This window comes from Bufo gargarizans, chromosome 4, assembly GCF_014858855.1.
Source record: "Bufo gargarizans isolate SCDJY-AF-19 chromosome 4, ASM1485885v1, whole genome shotgun sequence".
NCBI classification, from domain to species: Eukaryota; Metazoa; Chordata; class Amphibia; order Anura; family Bufonidae; genus Bufo; species Bufo gargarizans.
In genome coordinates, this window is record NC_058083.1 from 393,138,035 (window position 1) to 393,157,106 (window position 19,072).

At 41.0% G+C, this 19,072-nt stretch overlaps 1 protein-coding gene across 2 annotated transcripts in view; it reads left to right on the forward strand.

Moving 5' to 3' along the window:
* Positions 1-19,072, forward strand: part of TTC27 (tetratricopeptide repeat domain 27) — a 370,180-nt gene that overhangs the window by 333,672 nt on the left and 17,436 nt on the right. For both annotated transcript variants that reach the window (XM_044290184.1, XM_044290186.1), the window contains 3 exons: positions 3,130-3,327; positions 4,370-4,481; positions 16,515-16,615. In XM_044290184.1, coding sequence (XP_044146119.1) covers positions 3,130-3,327; positions 4,370-4,481; positions 16,515-16,615 — 411 coding nt within the window. The remainder of the gene's footprint in view (positions 1-3,129; positions 3,328-4,369; positions 4,482-16,514; positions 16,616-19,072) is intronic.

The window sequence follows — 19,072 nt, forward strand, 5'->3', positions numbered from 1 at the left end:
GTTAAATGATGAATATTAAATGGTCAATGACCACAGTGAGGAGGTGTTTGAATGGAGTGTTTGTTGAGCATGTATGCGGCCACTCCATTCAAGGTCTATATGACTGACGGAGATATCTGAGCGATTGTCAGTCACATTGACTGTGAATGGAGCAGCATGTGTTACTGCCACTTCATTAATTACTGTAGCAAGGAGGAATTTAGGGGATAACACCCCCCGCACACACATTTTAGTGAGGCACCCAATAATAAGACTGAGGATCGGTGATAATTGTGAATTGTGGAACAACCCCTGTAATACAAAGAGGAAAATTTATCATAAGCCAGTGTTTGACACCAGTCTTAGATCGCCCCAGTGCTGCTGCAGCATGCGCTTAATTTGTTATTAGGCACATCCTCTGGCAATCCGTGACCTAGACTGAAATCTATGTCACGTTATAGTTGCCACAGATTTCAGTGATCATTTATACCAAACGACTGGTGTATATGATGATAAATCTGATAGGCCAGAAAGCCAAGCCCACCCTACCTTTTCCGAAAGTGGTGAGGGCAGTGTAGAGACACCACTTGGGCCTAACTTTAGGTGCAGTAATATTTAAAAAAGTCGAAAATCCAGGGTTAGTTAACAGAGACGACCCTTCTTACAACGCAGCCCTGGCAGATGGCTGACTTTGTCAGGAGAACCCTTGTTTGACCATATATTTCCCCCGATAAATACATGGCTATTCATGTAATGCACAAATGGCTCAGGTTCACCAGAGCAGCTCTGGATTCCTAAGCAGGAGAGCCAGCACTATGGTGTGCATTTACTATAATTGGGCATGAGGACAAGGCACACACTGGGCAATTGGACAATTATAGGGAAGGAATCTTTCCTTCCTGATAAGTGCCTGCTCGTCATTGGAGAAAAGAGCTGTGTTTACATGGGGACAAGCGATGGCCACCACTCATCCTCATACAGATTCCTTGTTTCTGACCAGCAGATCACTGTTTGTGCAGCACGATCCGCTGTCAAGAAATGATTATTTAATGTGCTGCATAAAAGATTTTTTCACTCGATGAATGAGCAACACGCAGCAAATTTACACTGGCCTTTGACCGGAAATGAGCATTTGTGTCAGCCCAACAATTGTGCTGTGTAAATCCACCTTAACAGTTCTTATAATCAGGGCTGTGGAGTCGGTAGATAAATGCTCCGACTCCGACTCCTCAGTTTTTTGTACTTCCGACTCCGACCCCGACTCCGACTCCTCTGTATTTAATATGCAAATGTATTTTATACATTCCTTGAAGGAAAGAAAGAAGTTCTTCTAAGCTCTTCTAGCACAGAGAGGTAGTTGGGCAGAAGCTGCTGCCTTCTCCTTTGTGTGCTGATCTTCTGCTGAAGATAGGGCAGTGGGAGGATCCAAGAAGGGACATTTATTTTAAAACATGATTTCCCTAGAAGAATCCCATAGTCATGTTTAAAGTTTAAGATAACATTCTGAGTTTACACGTTTTATAGCCTTAGCTGAATGACAGCAGTTTTTCCAATGGTTTACAGCAGGGATGTCAAACTCGTGGCCCTCCAGCTGTTGCAAAACTACAACTCCCATCATGCCTGGGCATACTACAGCTATCAGGGAATGATGGGAGTTGTAGTTTTGCAACATCTGGAGGGCCATGAGTTTGACATCCATGGTTTACAGCTTCAGTCTTGAACTATTGACCCTCCATTCCCTTCACTTATACAAGTGTCTCTAGTCTTGCAAAACACATATTTACTTAATCCCTTATCAGTGAGAGGCTAGGTAAACCATGGGCATTGTGTTCCCTGTAACATCAGAACACAACACAATGGAAAGTATATGTATTGCCACTCCTAATTGTGCATTGCGTGCCATATAGTGAAGCATATGAAAAGCATGCTTCTTCACATCACTGAACGCGTTTGTTTTGCGGTTACGTGAGGCACTGCATGCATTGGCCTTTATTCTTACAGTAGAGAAGTCATTAATTATAACTGTTTATGAATTCGGACATTTAAACTTGCTTTTTTATTTTTTTATTCCAATTTAAATTTAGTAGGAGTCGGAGTCGGTTCATTTTTTGCCGACTCCGACTCCAGGTACCCAAAATTGACTCCGACTCCGACTCCGACTCCACAGCCCTGCTTATAATGTCACCAAACAACCAGAATAATAATCTTTATTATAGCACCAACATAGACAGTAGCATTGTACAGCTGGGGATATGACACACAAATGAAATGACACATGAACAAGCAATGAAACTAAAGGGAGAAATTAGTCCTCCCATGAGAGCTTAAAGAGGACCTTTCATGGGTCCAGACATTATGAAATAACTAGCAGGTTATGTAGGGCATAGTGCAGGGATGTAAGATCGCTTACTAGTTTGTCTGGGCACCGCTCAGTTCGCCCGCTGTGCCCCCCGTTCACTTTTCCTGCCTGGTATGCTAATGAATAGCATCAGTACAGGGAGGAGGAGACTGCCCTGTTTCTCAATGGGCGTCTCTTTCTCACTGGCTGTAGCGCTGTCCAATCACAGCAGAGAGCGTTAAATCCAGGGAGAATGTGAGCTTTTTTTTCTCCCTGGCTTTGATGCTCTCCACAACAATTGGACAGCGCTACAGCCAGGTGGAAGGAGACACCCATTGAGAAACAGGGCAGTCTCCTCCTCCCTGTACTGATGCTATTCATTAGCATACCAGGTGGGAAAAGTGAACGGGGGCGGAGCGGCGCCCAGACAAACTAGTAAATGATCTTACATCCCTGCACTATGCCCTACATAACCTGCTAGTTATTTCATAATGTCTGGACCCATGAAAGGTCCTCTTTAAATAGGCTGTCTCACCTGGAACATTGGTGGCATATCGCTATGATATGCCACCAATGTCAGAAAGGCGCGGTCCCAGTCTTTAGAACAAAGCTTCCAAAGAGCATACTGCGCATGCGCAGGCTACCTCCTTTCATTTTTATAGGTATCCCAAAAATAGCTGTGTGTGGGACCTGCACCTATCTGTGGCATTCGTGAGGACAACCCCTTTAAAATCTAAATGATCGTTCCAAGATTTTTAATTTATCCTTAAACCACCTAGAAAAAACACAATTGGTATGTTCATTTTTGGTAGGTCCTGAGGATATTGGTAAGAGCAGTAGTGGAAGGAACTGAGGATCGTAAAGGGGAATCCACAAGTAACCTGAAGACCAAGTTACAGGAACTGTTTGGAAGAATAACAGCACGGGACTCTAGTGATGCTGATATTTGGAAAGCATATGCCAAACTGTATGGGAATGGGGAAAGTGAAAAAGCTGAAGAGAATGAAAAGGTAATGTTCAGTGTTACGTACATATTTCACATTGACATTAAATTGGGATTTTTTTTTCCCTGTCTAGTAAAATCTGTTTTCTGAGGATCATCACTGGCAATGTATCGCTATTGTCCAGACTGCAGAATTGGAAACATAATTGGGGCTTAAGCTGGTGCCTAGTGTTTGTCTGGATGAGCTGCACTATGACATTTATGTCTGTTTTCCATCTCCCAAGTTGCTGTCTTTTACATTTAATTCCATGGTTTGGATATTCTAGTTTTTGACCGATCCATATTCTGTATGTAGAAGTGTTCTGCTTAGCTGTAATTGTTAAGTAACATGGATGATATCTTACTGTCTAGACTATTTTTTTTTTTTTTTCAGAAGCACACTTATAATCCTTTCTCTGTTGAGCGTATACATTTAACATCTGTCGTACAGCTGTAGAACGCAATTTCTGTTTAACTCTGCTCTAGTCATATATTTTTCATAGGCTTTGTGATATATAAAAGCTGAAAGCCATTAAACGCACAAAGAGCCAAATCAAAATCCTGATCTAGACAATGTTAAATCGTAATCAGGACATGTGCTTCACATGAAGAATACCGTATATTTCTAAATTTAACACAGAACTACAAAACATTTTTTGTGTTGGGTCTAGCCTAAGGGCTTTTGGGAATGGGTTATGGGCTGGTTTTGGCTATTGTGTATCAGTTCTGTACAATTCCCTAATAATGTTGAAATGGTGGCCACCCACAAACAGCCCCTTTAAAATGAGATCAGCTGATCACTGCAGGTCTGAGTTGCTGTTGATTGCTCATTTCTGCTGCAGCAGCACCTACAGGCGAAAGGGAGTATTGCATGTTGACCATTCAAATGAATTGCTATGTATGTAATAGAGATGCTGCTCCCGAGTATTCAGAATGGTTTCTGTTAAATTGTGTCCAGAAAGGGGTGTTGGTGGGTGGATTCTTTTATGGAAAATAATTGTTCTCTATATAAATCATTATAGATGATGAGGAGATGCCATAGTGTCTACTGATTTCTTTCATTTCTTTAGGCTTTACAGTTCCTAACAAAGGCTCATAAATGTGATACTCAGAAAAGTGGCTGGGAAAATGACATTTCAGCATTCAAGGAAATAATTAGAGGGGCAATTGACCTTGCTCATGGTAAGTTTGTGTTAATATGAAAGGGATTGCATGGGATTTTAAAAGAATGGCTTCATGCAACAAACAAAAACAAAAAGTAACCAATATTCATCTGTTTGATCCACACAGCTTCAGGGGCGCTGCATCGGTAGTCCCTGCCAGTCTCTTTTTCCTTCCCTGCTTTGGTGACATGTCATGCCATACATCCATGGGACCGCTGCTGTCCCTATATAGCACAAGACTGCTGAGGCCAATGATTAGCTGCAGCTGTCGTATGGATGTATGTGACGTCATCACTGAGGGCAAGAAAACAAAGACAAAGGGGAGGGGTTTAGTTTTCTTTATTTTGTCACATTTCCTGTCCTGCATGTTTTTTTTTTAAATCTTGAACAGCCCTTTAATACAAGTACTTGACTTGATTTCTGGTGTGCTTCTCTGTTGTGTTTGTGTCCATCCTAAAGATTATTCTCCAGCCTAGAAAGGTTCATTTAACATTGCCAAATGCCAACACCTGATAACTTGGTAGTAGAGATAAGTGACGTTTTTAAATATTCGATTCAGCTGCTTCGCCAAATTTTACAAAAAATGTGCTTCCTTTTTTTGTAAGTAGCGGATGCAATGACAGGGAGCTGCAATAGTGCCGCTCTCCATCATTGTACCCCTCAGATGCTGCGCTCATACATGATCGCAGCATCTTAGAGTAATAATACAGTGTAAAATTAACATTAAAAAAATGAAATCATACTTACAATACCGCCTCTATTTGCTCTGATGGGCCGGCCCCTGCCATCTTGCTTGAAGATCTTGCGTGAAATCTCGCACGGCCCGAGATGACATTCACAGCGGCCGGCCCGTCGCGAGCAAATGGAGGAGACAACTATGAATTGTTTTTGTTTTTTACACTATTTCAGGTTAAATCGATTTGTTATATATTACAACAAAAATGGGTGACCTTGTTAAAGGTTAACTTTTAATAAACACTAGATATAAAATAATGGCCTATAAGTACAATAATAGACAAGAATATGTGCTGCACGAATGTGCCTAAATCACCAGTGCTCAGTAAAAGAGGAACAGTCTTAACACAGTCTTTCAAAGTGGTGCCACCACTGGGGTCTCCATGATTGCAGTGCTGGGTCTCTGACCCCCTTATCTTATTCTAGTTGACCTGGGCTTATACCTGTCAGAGGAGCACCATAATCACCCTATTGAGGGTGACTTCAGTGTATAAATAAAACTCACCTATCTGGGTATCCCTACCAATTCCCCTATGCAGCCTAGTGACTGCCCAGCTTCGTCAATAGAGGTGGGGGGAGACCCCAGTGTCGGACCTGTTCGCCCCTACGCGTTTCACTGGCCGTCGTCAGATCACCAGGGGACCATCAATCCAGGCTGTGTTTAAGTAGTAAGAGCATCAGACGTATAGTGCAGGATTTGGAAGCTGGCACCATACATAGGTTCGCCTGGTGTCACTAGCACGAAGCACGAGGAAATTCTGCTTCATAACAAACTGATTTTATCCTGAAATTCAGATCGAATTCCACTTTGTTGGATTCGATTTGCTCATCTCTACTTGGTGGGAAGCCAGGGTCTACCAGCACGGTCAATGGGCTTCCATATTTAAAGTGCATGTTTACTGAGCTCATAAGCTGAGCTTATGAGGAAAGAATTGAAAAACTGAAAATGCGCATTTCAACATGAGAAGGCACATGCCATTATTCTGGAGGTCTTCATAAGTGTCTCATTCACCATATGGCTGCATGTTGAGGTCCCAAGCAGCATTTCTCTGCACCTCATTATCCCAATAAAATATGGAATGGTTCTCATAACTGTCTGCTATAACCTGACAATAAATTGTGGTGATTTGTTGTAATGCACTATTGATGAGCAGAAAGTAAATATCAAATAAAATTGGCACTTTGGTTTCGGTTTTAAGAAGATGCATTATTATAATTCACTTTAGAAGGTATATTCACAAATGTTAAAAATAAAAGCCTGCCTTGCAGATTATACGATATTGTATTTTCTAAAACAACATTTTTAAGAACATTTGTCAAAATAAGTTTAATATTACATAAATCAACAAAATCACTCTAGATGCCCAGGTGAAAAACAAAAGAATGCAAAAAAAATAAAAATACCAGGGATGAGTATTGTACGGTGGGAATAATGAAGTAACACACATGGAAATTTGAAATTTTCTATTTGGAACCATCTAACTAAGACCTCATGCACACGACTGTTGTTTCATTCCGTGTCCGTTGTTCCGTTTTTCATGATTTTCTGCGGACCCATTGACTTTCAATGGGTCTGTTGAAAACTCGGCTAATGCACCGTTTGTCATCCGCGTCCGTGATCCATGGTTCCAGTCCGTCAAAAAAATATAACCTGTCCTATTTTTTTCACGAAAAATGGTTCGCAGACCCATTCAAGTCAATGGGACTGTGAAAAAGCGCGAAGGCACACAAGATTGTCATCCGCATCCGTTTTTTTCCTATCATTTGCATGGCAAACCTGACTTTTTTACTTTCCTTCATGTCTGGTGATCCTCCAAAAATAAAGGAAGATGCACTGAAACAAAAACGTATCACGGAACAACGGAACCCCATTTTGCGGAAGGTAACACGACAACGGCCGTGTGCATGAGGCCTTAAAGGGACTAGCCAATCTCTACCTATAATTGTAAACTTCCCATAACCAGTAATGTTTTATGTATGCAGGCATAGGCCTGTTCTATACTCCCCCAATATCAGCAACATCAGCACCGCAGCTCTGAATTATCTACATCCATAGGACACAAGATTGTGGTGACCACATGCATGAACGCTTTCTTAAATTGGGTGCAGCGCTAAGCTGTGTGCAAAGATATATAAAAAGGGAAAGAAGAAAAAATATGGAGTTACCAAGCATCTAACAAAAAGTAAGGGAGCACATAAACCTGTCCTAAGTAGTCTATAGATACATTCAAACTCACAGCTGGTATTAGAACCAAAACATCTTTGTGATGCAAGATTATTATTTTTTTAAGGGTTTTCCTTCTACACACATTGATGGCATGTCCGTAGAAAGTGGCATCATTCTCCGATAGGTCCATATTTATACATTAAGTATCTGAAACACACTTGGTTTTCATATACAGGTATACATGCGTGCTGGTTGTTGGGATCACAGGCAGGAAAATTGTCTATAAAAGCATCAATTGAACATATTATTCAAACTGTAAATTCCTTAAAGCTAATGGAAATCACAATCCAGTATTATGATTGATATCGCAAGTGTAATCCCCAGACCTGATACTACAACAGACTAATAAATGATGCTGAGAAGTCTACGCTCTGGAAAACTTTCCAGCCATATGCTGCCAGATTGTGCCTGACAAAGTGGATTTGCTGCTTGATATGTAATTAGATTGAGGAGCAGGAAAAGTAACCCATATGTTTTTGTTTTACTTACATGTTATTGTCATCTTAACCAGATGTACATATAAAATACCCCAAAGGTCTAAGCATACATCATGATTTAGGTTCACATGATGCAGCAGGGCCTACATATTAAAGCAGGATTAGATGTGTTTTATTAATACCGACCTCTTATGAAGTCTTAATATCAGATGTGATGAAGAGGACCTTTTACCTCTCCTGACATGTCTGTTGTAGTAAATAATTGTGTTCCCCATGTAATAACAATTGTGGAGCATCTTTTCTTAGGAACCTACATTGCATCGTTCCTGTAGCATTCCTGTTAGAGATTTATGAATGCATTGACAGCTAAGTGTTACCAGTGGTGGGCAAGACCCTGCACAGTGTGATGAACGCAGCCAGTGTCAGACTGTGGAGAGACACCCCTATGCTGAAGGGAAAGGTAACACCCAGGTGTCAATTTATTCATAAATTTTTAGAAGGACCAAAAGGGACCACACAACACAGAGTTCCGAGGCGAGATCCTCCAGTGTTGTTAGCTCATGGAGGACTCAAGTGTTAACTAAAACAGACATGGCAGGAGAAGTGGCGGGTTATCTTTAAAGTATAATATGTTCTTCTCCTTTTCAGCTGCATTTATTTACTTCATTTTTATTTTTATGTGACATTCACCTTAAATGGCTGTTCCAGAAGGATACATTTTTTTCAGTATGGAGCAGAATAAGTTAAAAACATGAAGCATTACTTGCAGGGGCGGATTAAGTGCATGATAGGCCCAACTTCCCCCCCCCCCCCCCCCCTCCATTTTAGTTTATTTTTATTTATTTTTGTATGAAGAGGCTGCAGTGCTTTATGAGCGCCACAGTCTCTTCTTAGGCCACATGACATCTTCAGACAAAAAAAAACACCCCAAATTGGGTCCTAAATTGAAAAATTTGGTTGTCAAATTTAAAATACATATAATTGTAATAAAAAAGACATGGAGGAGAATACAGCACCACATACCTGTTACATCCAGTGACATCTCCTGTCATGTAGACCTTCTATTTCCTCTTCTCCTCCATTTGACCCAGACCACCATGGCAAATTCTTTTAGCCACATCTCGTCTCTACAGTTTGTAACACAGACACGTTAGATTTCTCAATTTTTCCATCAACCTCCTCATCCTGGTGTCCCCACAGTGTCATCCTGCCACCCCCAATACTGTGCCCGTTGTGCTCCCCAATGCCCCAGGAACTATACTGCTGAAAAAATAGTGACCCTGATAGATATAATTGGGGTAATTTATCAAACTGGTGTAAAGTAGAACTGGATTTCCAAAAGAGCTGTCAAATATGAAAAGTGGAATCTGATTGGCTGCTATGGGCAACTAAGCCAGTTCTGCATTACACCAGTTTGATAAATTACCCCAAATGTCCCTATAGTGTCCACAGCAGCTATAATGTCCCCTAGAGACCCCCAGTAATAATACCACCCTCTATTGTGCTCCAGGCAATAATCCCTGTATAGTGTCCCCAGAAATAATAGAATTGCCCCTATAGTGCCTCCCCAATAGCAAGACCCCCATATAGTAATTTCCACCACACTGCCCCCACATAGTAATCCCCCCATAGTAATTTGCTCCCACACAGTAATTTACCCCAAACTGCCCCCATATAGTAGTTTGCCCCCACACAGTAATTTGCCCCACACTGCCCCCATATAGTAGTTTGCCCCCACACAGTAATTTGCCCCACATAGTAATTTGCCCCACACTGCCCCACATAGTAATTTCTTCCACACTGCCCCCACATGGTAATTTCCTCCACACTGCCCCCACACAGTAATTTCCTCCACACTGCCCCCACACAGTAATTTCCTCCACACTGCCCCCACATAGTAATTTCCTCCACACTGCCCCCACATAGTAATTTCCTCCACACTGCCCCCACATAGTAATTTCCTCCACACTGCCCCCACATAGTAATTTCCTCCACACTGCCCCCACATAGTAATTTCCTCCACACTGCCCCCACATAGTAATTTCCTCCACACTGCCCCCACATAGTAATTTCCTCCACACTGCCCCCACATAGTAATTTCCGCCACACTGCCCCCACATAGTAATTTCCTCCATACTGCCCCCACATAGTAATTTCCTCCACACTGCCCCCACATAGTAATTTCCTCCACACTGCCCCCACATAGTAATTTCCTCCACACTGCCCCCACATAGTAATTTCCTCCACACTGCCCCCACATAGTAATTTCCTCCACACTGCCCCTACATAGTAATTTCCTCCACACTGCCCCCACATAGTAATTTCCTCCACACTGCCCCCACATAGTAATTTCCACCACACTGCCCCCACATAGTATTTTGCCCCCACATAGCAATTACCCCACACTGTCCCCACATAGAAATTACCCCACACTGTCCCCACATTGCAATTTCCCCCACACAATAGTTTCCCCCACATAGTAATTTGCCCCCACACTGCCCCATATAGTAATTTGTCCCCACATAGCAATTTCCCCACACTGCCCCCACATAGCAATTTGCCCCCACACTGCCCCATCTAGTAATTTGCCCCCACACTGCCCCATCTAGTAATTTGCCCCCACATAGTAGTCCCTCTCATAATAATTTGCCCCCACATAGTAGTCCCTCTCATAATAATTTGCCCCCACATAGTAATTTGTCCCCACATAGTATTCCCTCTCATAATAATTTGCCCCCACACAATAGTTTTCCCCACACTGCCCCTACATAGTAATTTGCCCCCACATAGTAATTTGCCCCCACATAGCAATTTCCCCACACTGTCCCCACATAGAAATTACCCCACACTGTCCCCACATAGAAATTACCCCACACTGTCCCCATATAGCAATTACCCCACACTGTCCCCACATAGCAATTACCCCACACTGTCCCCACATGGCAATTTCCCCCACACTGCCCCCACACAATAGTTTCCCCCACATAGTAATTTTCCCCCACATAGCAATTACCGCCACACAATAGTTTCCCCCACACTACCCCCAGATAGAAATTTGCCCCCACATAGTAGTCCCTCCCATAATAATTTGCCCCCACATAGTAGTCCCTCCCATAATAATTTGCCCCCACACAATAGTTTCCCCCACACTGCCCCATCTAGTAATTTGCCCCCACATAATAGTCCCTCTCATAATAATTTGCCCCCACATAGTAATTTGCCCCCACATAGTAATTTGCCCCACATAGTATTCCCTCATAATAATTTGCCCCCACACTGCCCCATCTAGTAATTTGCCCCCACATAGTATTCCCTCCCATAATAATTTGGCCCCATACAGCCCCCACATAATCGATTTATCTTCCCTAATAGGTCCTCCTGTGTCCCCCCCAAGTAGGCAAATGAAATAAAAAAATAAAAAATGAACAAAAAATGAAAAAATAAATACTCACCTATGTCCAGGGCCAGGCGCTTGCTCGCAGAGGAAGGCGGGCAGGATGAGTCAGGCGCGTCACAGTGCTGCTTCCCGGCACAGGCGTGCGATGACGTCATCACGCACGCCTGCGCCGGGATTTCACTACCGCATAGGCCTCAGGCCCACAAGGCCTATGCGGTGAAAGCCGGTGATCAGCGACGGGACAGGGAGCTATGCGCTCCCGTGCCCCGCAGCAGTATGTGGGCGTTCGGGTCAGCGTTGGGCCCCCCCAGCGGTGCTGGGCCCGGGGCTGCCGACCCGAACGTCCCTATTGTAATCCGCCACTGATTACTTGTCCTCACTGATCCTGCTCAGCCAATCATTGGCTAGGTGGTAACCCATCTCAGTCAGGCTTCTTCAGCCATTTTGTCTGTTTTGAGCCAGAACCAGGAAGTGGAAATCAGTGGGACTCACCAGAGTGACTTCCAGACCAGCTTCGGCAGGTGATCAGTGAGGTTAAGCAATGCTTTAGTTCAGATAAGTCCTTTCTATTATAATTAATAGTATAAAAAAAAGTATTGATAACAAACCATGTTAGAAAGTTGGGAATTTAGAAAGGAATTTAGCGTGAGTGATTTATACAGGAGCAAAGAAATTGTATGTTAGGGATTAGGAGGCGCTTCTGTCAGCATTGCAATAATCTTTAGGATTTAGGCTAAGAAGATCTAATAGATTCTAGCATATTTTTCTTGACAGAATAAATGGGCTCTAGGCTCTGCTTCAGGGACTTTGTTACATTTAATTTCCTTACAAATCCAGCCCAGTGACCTCACTTTATACTAATATACATCACATATTAGTTTAGATTTTTGTATTATAGAGGGAAACCCCTAAATGGAATTGAACATAAGAGTGTAGTGTACTTCAAAGAAATAGGCATTGGTTAGCTTAAACTGCTGCCATTACCTTTGCTTTAGGAAAAATGTCAAAAATACCTAAGGGGATCCTAGGCTTGAGTGCATCTCATAAAATATAAAGCACGTGGTGCGCATGTGGTCTGCATTAATCATACTTTATTAAGATGTAAGGAGCGGGAACTAGAAACAGTTATACAATTGACTTCTCTCTTTCATTTGGCCATTGACCCACTTGAAAGGACAGAGATCTGTTCTTTGTTCTTCTGATTAATTTGGACCATTCTTTTGATCCACATAAATACATCTCCACGATCTTCTGAACCACTTTTTGTCTTAACAAACATACAGTTCTTGCAGAGTTGTGACCCATTAACACATATAGTTTTCATACTATCTTAAGGACAACCAAAATGTATCATCTACTCCAAGAAATCGTTTAGCTAATGAATATATTTGGAGGTCTAGCTTGGAGGACCTAAAGTAGCTATGAGAATACTTTGTCCTGCAGACATTATTGGGCATCTTTCAGCAGATTTGTACCTATGAAACTAGCTAACCTGTTACATGTGCGCTTGGCAGCTGAAGGCATATGTGTTGGTTCTGTGTTCATAATTACCTGCATTGCTGTGGAAAATTAGGTTTTAATATATGCTAATGAGTCTCTAGGAGCAACTGGAACATTGCTGTTATGCCATAACATGATTGACAGGAAAAGGTGTGATGATGGTTTCCTTATCAAATTGGAGAGGGTTCAAGCAGTTGCCGATATATCTGAGTCTTTAGGTATAACAGCAATGCCCCCGTTTCTCCTAGAGGCTCATTTGCATATATTAAAACTTTAGTTTTCTCAGCAATGCGGGCATATGTGAATATCGAATCAACACAGATGCCTTCAGCTGCCAAGTGCTCATGCAACAGGTCAGCCATTTTTATAGGTACATATGTTGACAGATGCCCTTTAAGAGATTTGCAGGTCCATTATTGTGTTACAATGGTATGGCCAAATTTTTTTCAAATGACATTGTCATTAGAAATAAGTAAAGGATTCATAATGTAATTGAATTGCTAAAATAGACTAATATACGACAATATAAATTCCGAATATGTGCAGTCAGTGTCTGCTGAGGGAATTGAGCTAAATGTTTTTTGGACAGATTTCCATTAGATACTACCAAAAGTACAAAGAAATGCAACAAATATACAGATATGTTCACATACAATCCTACAACTGATATTTATATTAGTACAAGTGAAATCAACATCCATAGTACAGCATTTAATAATGCATGATAATAGGAAATGGATTTAGATGTGAGAATGTGGTTACTCCCAAAACTGAGAAACTTTGATTAGAAAAAAAAAAACTGCCCAGGAACCCTAACTGTCTGAACTGAATTCTTCCTATTGTCTGATCAGATTATGAACGAAAAATAGGATATTTACAATATATTTATAATTATAGTAAAAAGTCATGTTCTTAATGGTCCTTGTCAATAACAGCAAGGTCATGATTTCCAAGAATTTATGTCTTCTCAAACTAGTTATGAAATGTTATCTACTCTTTCCATCTTGATTATCAGTCAAATCCTCTGCCAAACATGTGCCCCTGTCAACATCCATCGACCTACTACATTTGACTTTTAGAAAGTAAAAAAATACTTCTGAAGAAAGTCCACTTTCAGACACTCTTTCTATCATTCCAAAACAGCAGTGTATATATATATATATATATATATATTGAGGAAAATAGGGACTTTGCAACTTTTGTGACTTTTTGAATTTTAGCTATGATTATCTGTGTCGAGGAGTTTCACTCCAGATTTATGACTGGGATGTTTTAAAAAGTTGCAAAAAAGACACAAACTCAATCCAATAGGGGGATGGAGTAGCAAAACTGAATTAGCATTTCTAGACCACGTAGTTAAACAGGCACCAAATTTAACAAAGAACGTGTGACATTTGACATGCAAAGTTGGCCAGCACAGTCAGAAGAACTGACTTCATTGTGTGTGCTGTAGTAGTGAGCTCTCTCCACTGCAATGTAGACAGTGCTGCTCCAACACCAACGTTTAGTGACGGAGCTATATCGAACATCTATAGAAAAGTTTCAGAAAACATGATTTTTTGTCACCATGCAGTTTTCCTATTATGGGCAACATATCCACTGTTTAAAAAGGGAGATGTGCTGCTGAGAAACAAGCAACATATGTTCTCATTCATGATCTGATCAACCGAAAAATTAGAGCTTGCTCGTGTAATGGGCGATTGGCCATACCTTCACATGGAGCAATGAACAGGGAAGAGTGTTGTTTGTTCCTGATCATTGGCCAATGTAAAATAGCCCTTAGCTAATTAAAGCAACCCCTTGGTTCAAGAAAAATAATTCACATTCAGGGAACTAGCAAAATATGTACTTGTTACCTCCCTTTTATCTTTTCAGCTGCAGATCTGCCATTTCTCGGGCTCCTCCAAGATGGCCGCACCACTTCTCAATCTGTTTGATGCGCACTGACACTTCCTGCTGCCCTCAGATCGGCCAGCACTGCTTTTATGAGAGCAGGACCAGACAAGAAGGAGGAGTTTTGGACTACCAAATGCACAGTGTACATCAGGTAGTCTGAGTAGCAGTGTGGCCAACTTGGATGGCCGAAGAGGAGCCCAGAAATAGATGAAAAGATAAGAGAGTTGATGGAAATGTATTTTTCTTGAAATTTATTTTTCTTCACTTTAATGGTGAATGGTTGGTCAGGTTCAGTTTGTCTAGCATTACAATTTCTTCAATCCCTTAAGGGTACTATCACACTAGCGTTTTTCTTTTCCGGTGTTGAGTTCCGTCACAGGAAAATAACTGATCAGTTTTATCCTAATGCATTTTAAATGGAGAGCATTCTGTTCAGTATGCATCAGTTCAGTCCCTTTTACGTTTTTTGGCCAGAGAAAATACCGCAGCATGCTGCAGTTTTCGCGCCGGCCAAAAATCCTGAACACTTGCCGGATCTGTCCTTAATTTCCATTAAAATGTATGTGTCTTAAGTGCATTAAGTGTTCCATGCGCAGACCTTTAAAAATGCGAAAGAAAAAAATATTCCGGATCCGTTTTTCAGGATGAGATCGGAGAGACGGATCTGGTATTTCAATGCATTTGTCAGATGGATCCGGATCCGTCTGACAAATGCCATCCATTTGCGTCAGGATTGCCAGATCTGGCAGGCAGTTACAGCAACGGAACTGCCTGCCGGAATCCTCTGCCACAAGTGTAAAAGTACCCTAACACATTTGGACGTACAATTTCTCACAGACGTAAAAATTCTAACAGCCCTGGCAGAAAGTTAAATCTGTTCATTTTTTGTGTTCTCTTCCCTTTAATGTGGTTTTCAAAGGGAATGTTCACAAGGTTTCCGTTGTGGATTTCTCTCTCTCGAGATTTGTCTTTCTTAATTGGTTCATTAAAACTGCTACCAGGCATCCTGTAATTAGTTTTTGTCTTACAGTTACTTCCTGCCGCCAGTTCACTGTGTCAACCACATCAGAAAATATGCACAGCTCTGACTACAGCCGTGTATCACATATTTCACTGACCTGTGTTTCTGTAACCTGTCATCAGCAGAATCTGCAATAGCTAATTACTTCATCCATTATAAACGTGTAACAGGCCCACAGTGCAGCTTCTATGCATACACTCAATATGTCATGACTGTGCATATGATTCATATATTACCACACTCCCGGGATGGGAGTCCTGATGCAGTTTATTTGTCTGATGAACTAAGGCTTTCTCAACACTTTGCTTTGTGGACACGTATGATTCTAAGCATGCAGATGTGTTTCTCCATACAGTGCAGGTTTACAGGTCTCTGCAAAAAGTCGAAACCTAAGAAATTGGAAATGAAAATTCTCATTGGCCATCCTAAATTTTGTTCGGATGGTCTTGATGTTCTGCTTCCTCTTAGGTCAACTGTACTATAGTAATTCTGTAGACTAGTTTGACATGAGGTCTAAAAGTTCCTCCAAAGGACTTCACCCTTATTCAATCTAAAATATCCAAAACTAGTGAGTAGCCAAACACTCTAATCCCCCAATGTCAATGGAGACTTAGGATTTTCTTCATGTTGTACAGGTATAATTTTCTCAGGAAATGTGCTAGATAATGTCTTGACATACCTAGAACCTTAACTTTGCTACATTCTAAGCTCTTTCTATGCTTCTTCTAGTTTTCAGTGTTGCTTTTAAAATACAATGCCGAATACACTCCCTCTTTTTATAAAATATTCTTTCTTCTATATTTTTAATTATTTTTATTTTTTTCTACTTTATTTTTCAGTGGCAATAAAATGCAGCAAAAATAAGTCTAACCCACAGGAAGCTGTGCAAATGTTGTCCTCAGCTCGTCTTAATCTACGTGGGCTGTCTTCAAAAGCAAAGGTTAGTCCTCATTTAAGTCTTTGCTAGCTTATAAAAGTTCCAGCCATGAGTTCTCCAGTTGACTCCAACCACACAGTGCCACCAACACAATGACGATCATAGATCCGAAGTAGATTTGTTCAAATCCATACAGCATTATATGTATTGTCTCCGTGGAGCCAAAGTTCGTCTCGGCCGAAGTTGCATGAGAGTTCGGTGAATTACTACTCTATTCATGTCTGCATCTTTAAAAGCAATTTAAAATAGCAATCTGAACTGGGCTTTGGTAGAGGCTGGTACTTCGATACCAAAGCCCACTTCGGATTGCTATTTTAAATTGTTTTTAAAGACACAGATATGAATACAGTAGTAATTCACCGAAGTTTCGCGTGACTTTCATAGAGCTAATACATTTTAATGCTGTACGGAAACGGCATTAAAGTCAAGGTATTTGAATGTATCAACTTCAAATCTGTGATCCAAAGGTCGATTCACTCAAGCCTAACGATGACCCATAAACAGTACCAGCCATGCATTGCAGCTCCCAGTGGTTTCATCTGCACACTGCTGAGTGTTGCTCCTCTACTCTCTGATATGACTGGTACAGTCATGTGAGCAGCTAATCGGTGGTGTTTACATGTATCTTTAACCCTTTAGTGATTAGCCTTTTTTGTGGCTTAAAGGAAATCTGTCATCAACTTTATGCTGATCTCACTGGGGGCAACATAAATTAGTGACAGAAATGCTGATTTCAGCGGTGTGTCACTCATGAGCCAGTAGTAAGTAGTTGCCGAGAACCAGCATCATAATCATTGCAGCCCAGGCCTGGAAAAGAGTCAAATCTACTTGAGAAGAGTCATGGTTATTCATAATCTCCTGCTCTCCCGTCCATCTGCTGATGACTGGCAGTTCCCTCCTAGACAGAAAGGGAGAAAACTACGTAGAAGACTGTCAGTCCTCAGCAGGTGGGCAGGAGAGCAGGAATCCAGGAATAACCATGACTCTTCTCAGGTGGCTGTGACTCTATTCCAGGCCCAGTCTGCAATGTTTGTGATGTTGGTTCTCGGCAACCACTTACTTTTAACTTATAAATTACAGACCGCTTAAATCAACTCATCTGTCTCTACTTTATTCTGCCGTTAGTATGGGCAGCATAAAGTTGATGACAAGTTCCCTTTAATGATCAAGCAATCTTTTTCATTTTTTCATTGTCTGCTTCCAAGACCTATCACATTTTTATTTTTCCATCAAGTTAGCCATATAGGGCTTGTTTTTGTAGGATTCTTGCAAAATAAAATAAAAAATTTAAAATGTTTTTTATCGCCATATGCCTAGCCCCATAACTTTTTATTTATCTTTCTATGGAGCTGTGTGAAGGCTTAATTTTTTCAAGATAACCTGGAGTTTTCATTGGTACCATTTTAAGGTACAGATTTTGATCACTTTTTATCTTTTTCGGCAGAGAATAAGCAAAAAAACTGTAGTTCTGGTATTGGTTTTTTTATTTTGCAGCGTTCACCTTGTAGAAAAACGTTGCATATAAATTATGTAGTTACAGACACAGTTATACCAAATATGTGGAGTTCTTAATGTGGAGTTACAATTTTTCCATTGAAAAGCACTGTTGTATTTTTTTTAGCTTTTTTTTTTTTTTGTTTCATAAAACTTTATATCTTATTTTTACCATAAGGGGACTTTGACAGACAATTTTCTGATTGCTTACATAGTACACTGTACTACTTACTATATACTGTTACTGACACTGGTGCAGCCTGATAATCATACACTGCAAGCAGACCTGGGGGCCTTCATGTGAGAGCTGAGCTCTTGGACCAGTGCAGTGCTTAGACTAGGGCAGCATAAAGCCTAAGGCATGAAGCGCCGTAAAAAAGCATATTGGTGGTCATTAGTGTTGAGCGAACTTGTGGTTTCAAGTTCGGCGTACAAAGTTCGGGTTATCTAAGAATTCCGTTATGGATTCCGCTACCAGAGACCATAACTTATGGTCCGTGGTAGCGGAATCCATAACAGAATTCTTAGATAACCCAAACCTTGTACGCCAAACTTGAAACCACAAATTCACTGTACACTAGTGGTCACTAATGGGTTAAAGACTTTTGCTGAGATTTCTGAGTCGTGCAGAAAGAGAGAATATAGCTGCCATCAAATTATGACAATCTAAACTCAGTGTGCTTTCACATACATGTCTTTCTGAACAAGCATGTGTCCATATGGTTGGGTGCTCATGTTTCTATAGCCACAGGCTATATTAATTCTGTTTATACTATATACTATAGAGACATCTCCAGTGAATTGATATCTCTAGCAAAATAAATACTGCTAAGAGGGGATGATTGATCTATTTACAACAGACAATAATGTTGCAAAAGGAGAACTAATTGATAGACAAAGTGTTCTAAAAAATAAACAAAGTCAATGGAGCTTCCAGGAGATTTACTAGTAAAATTAGGATATCCC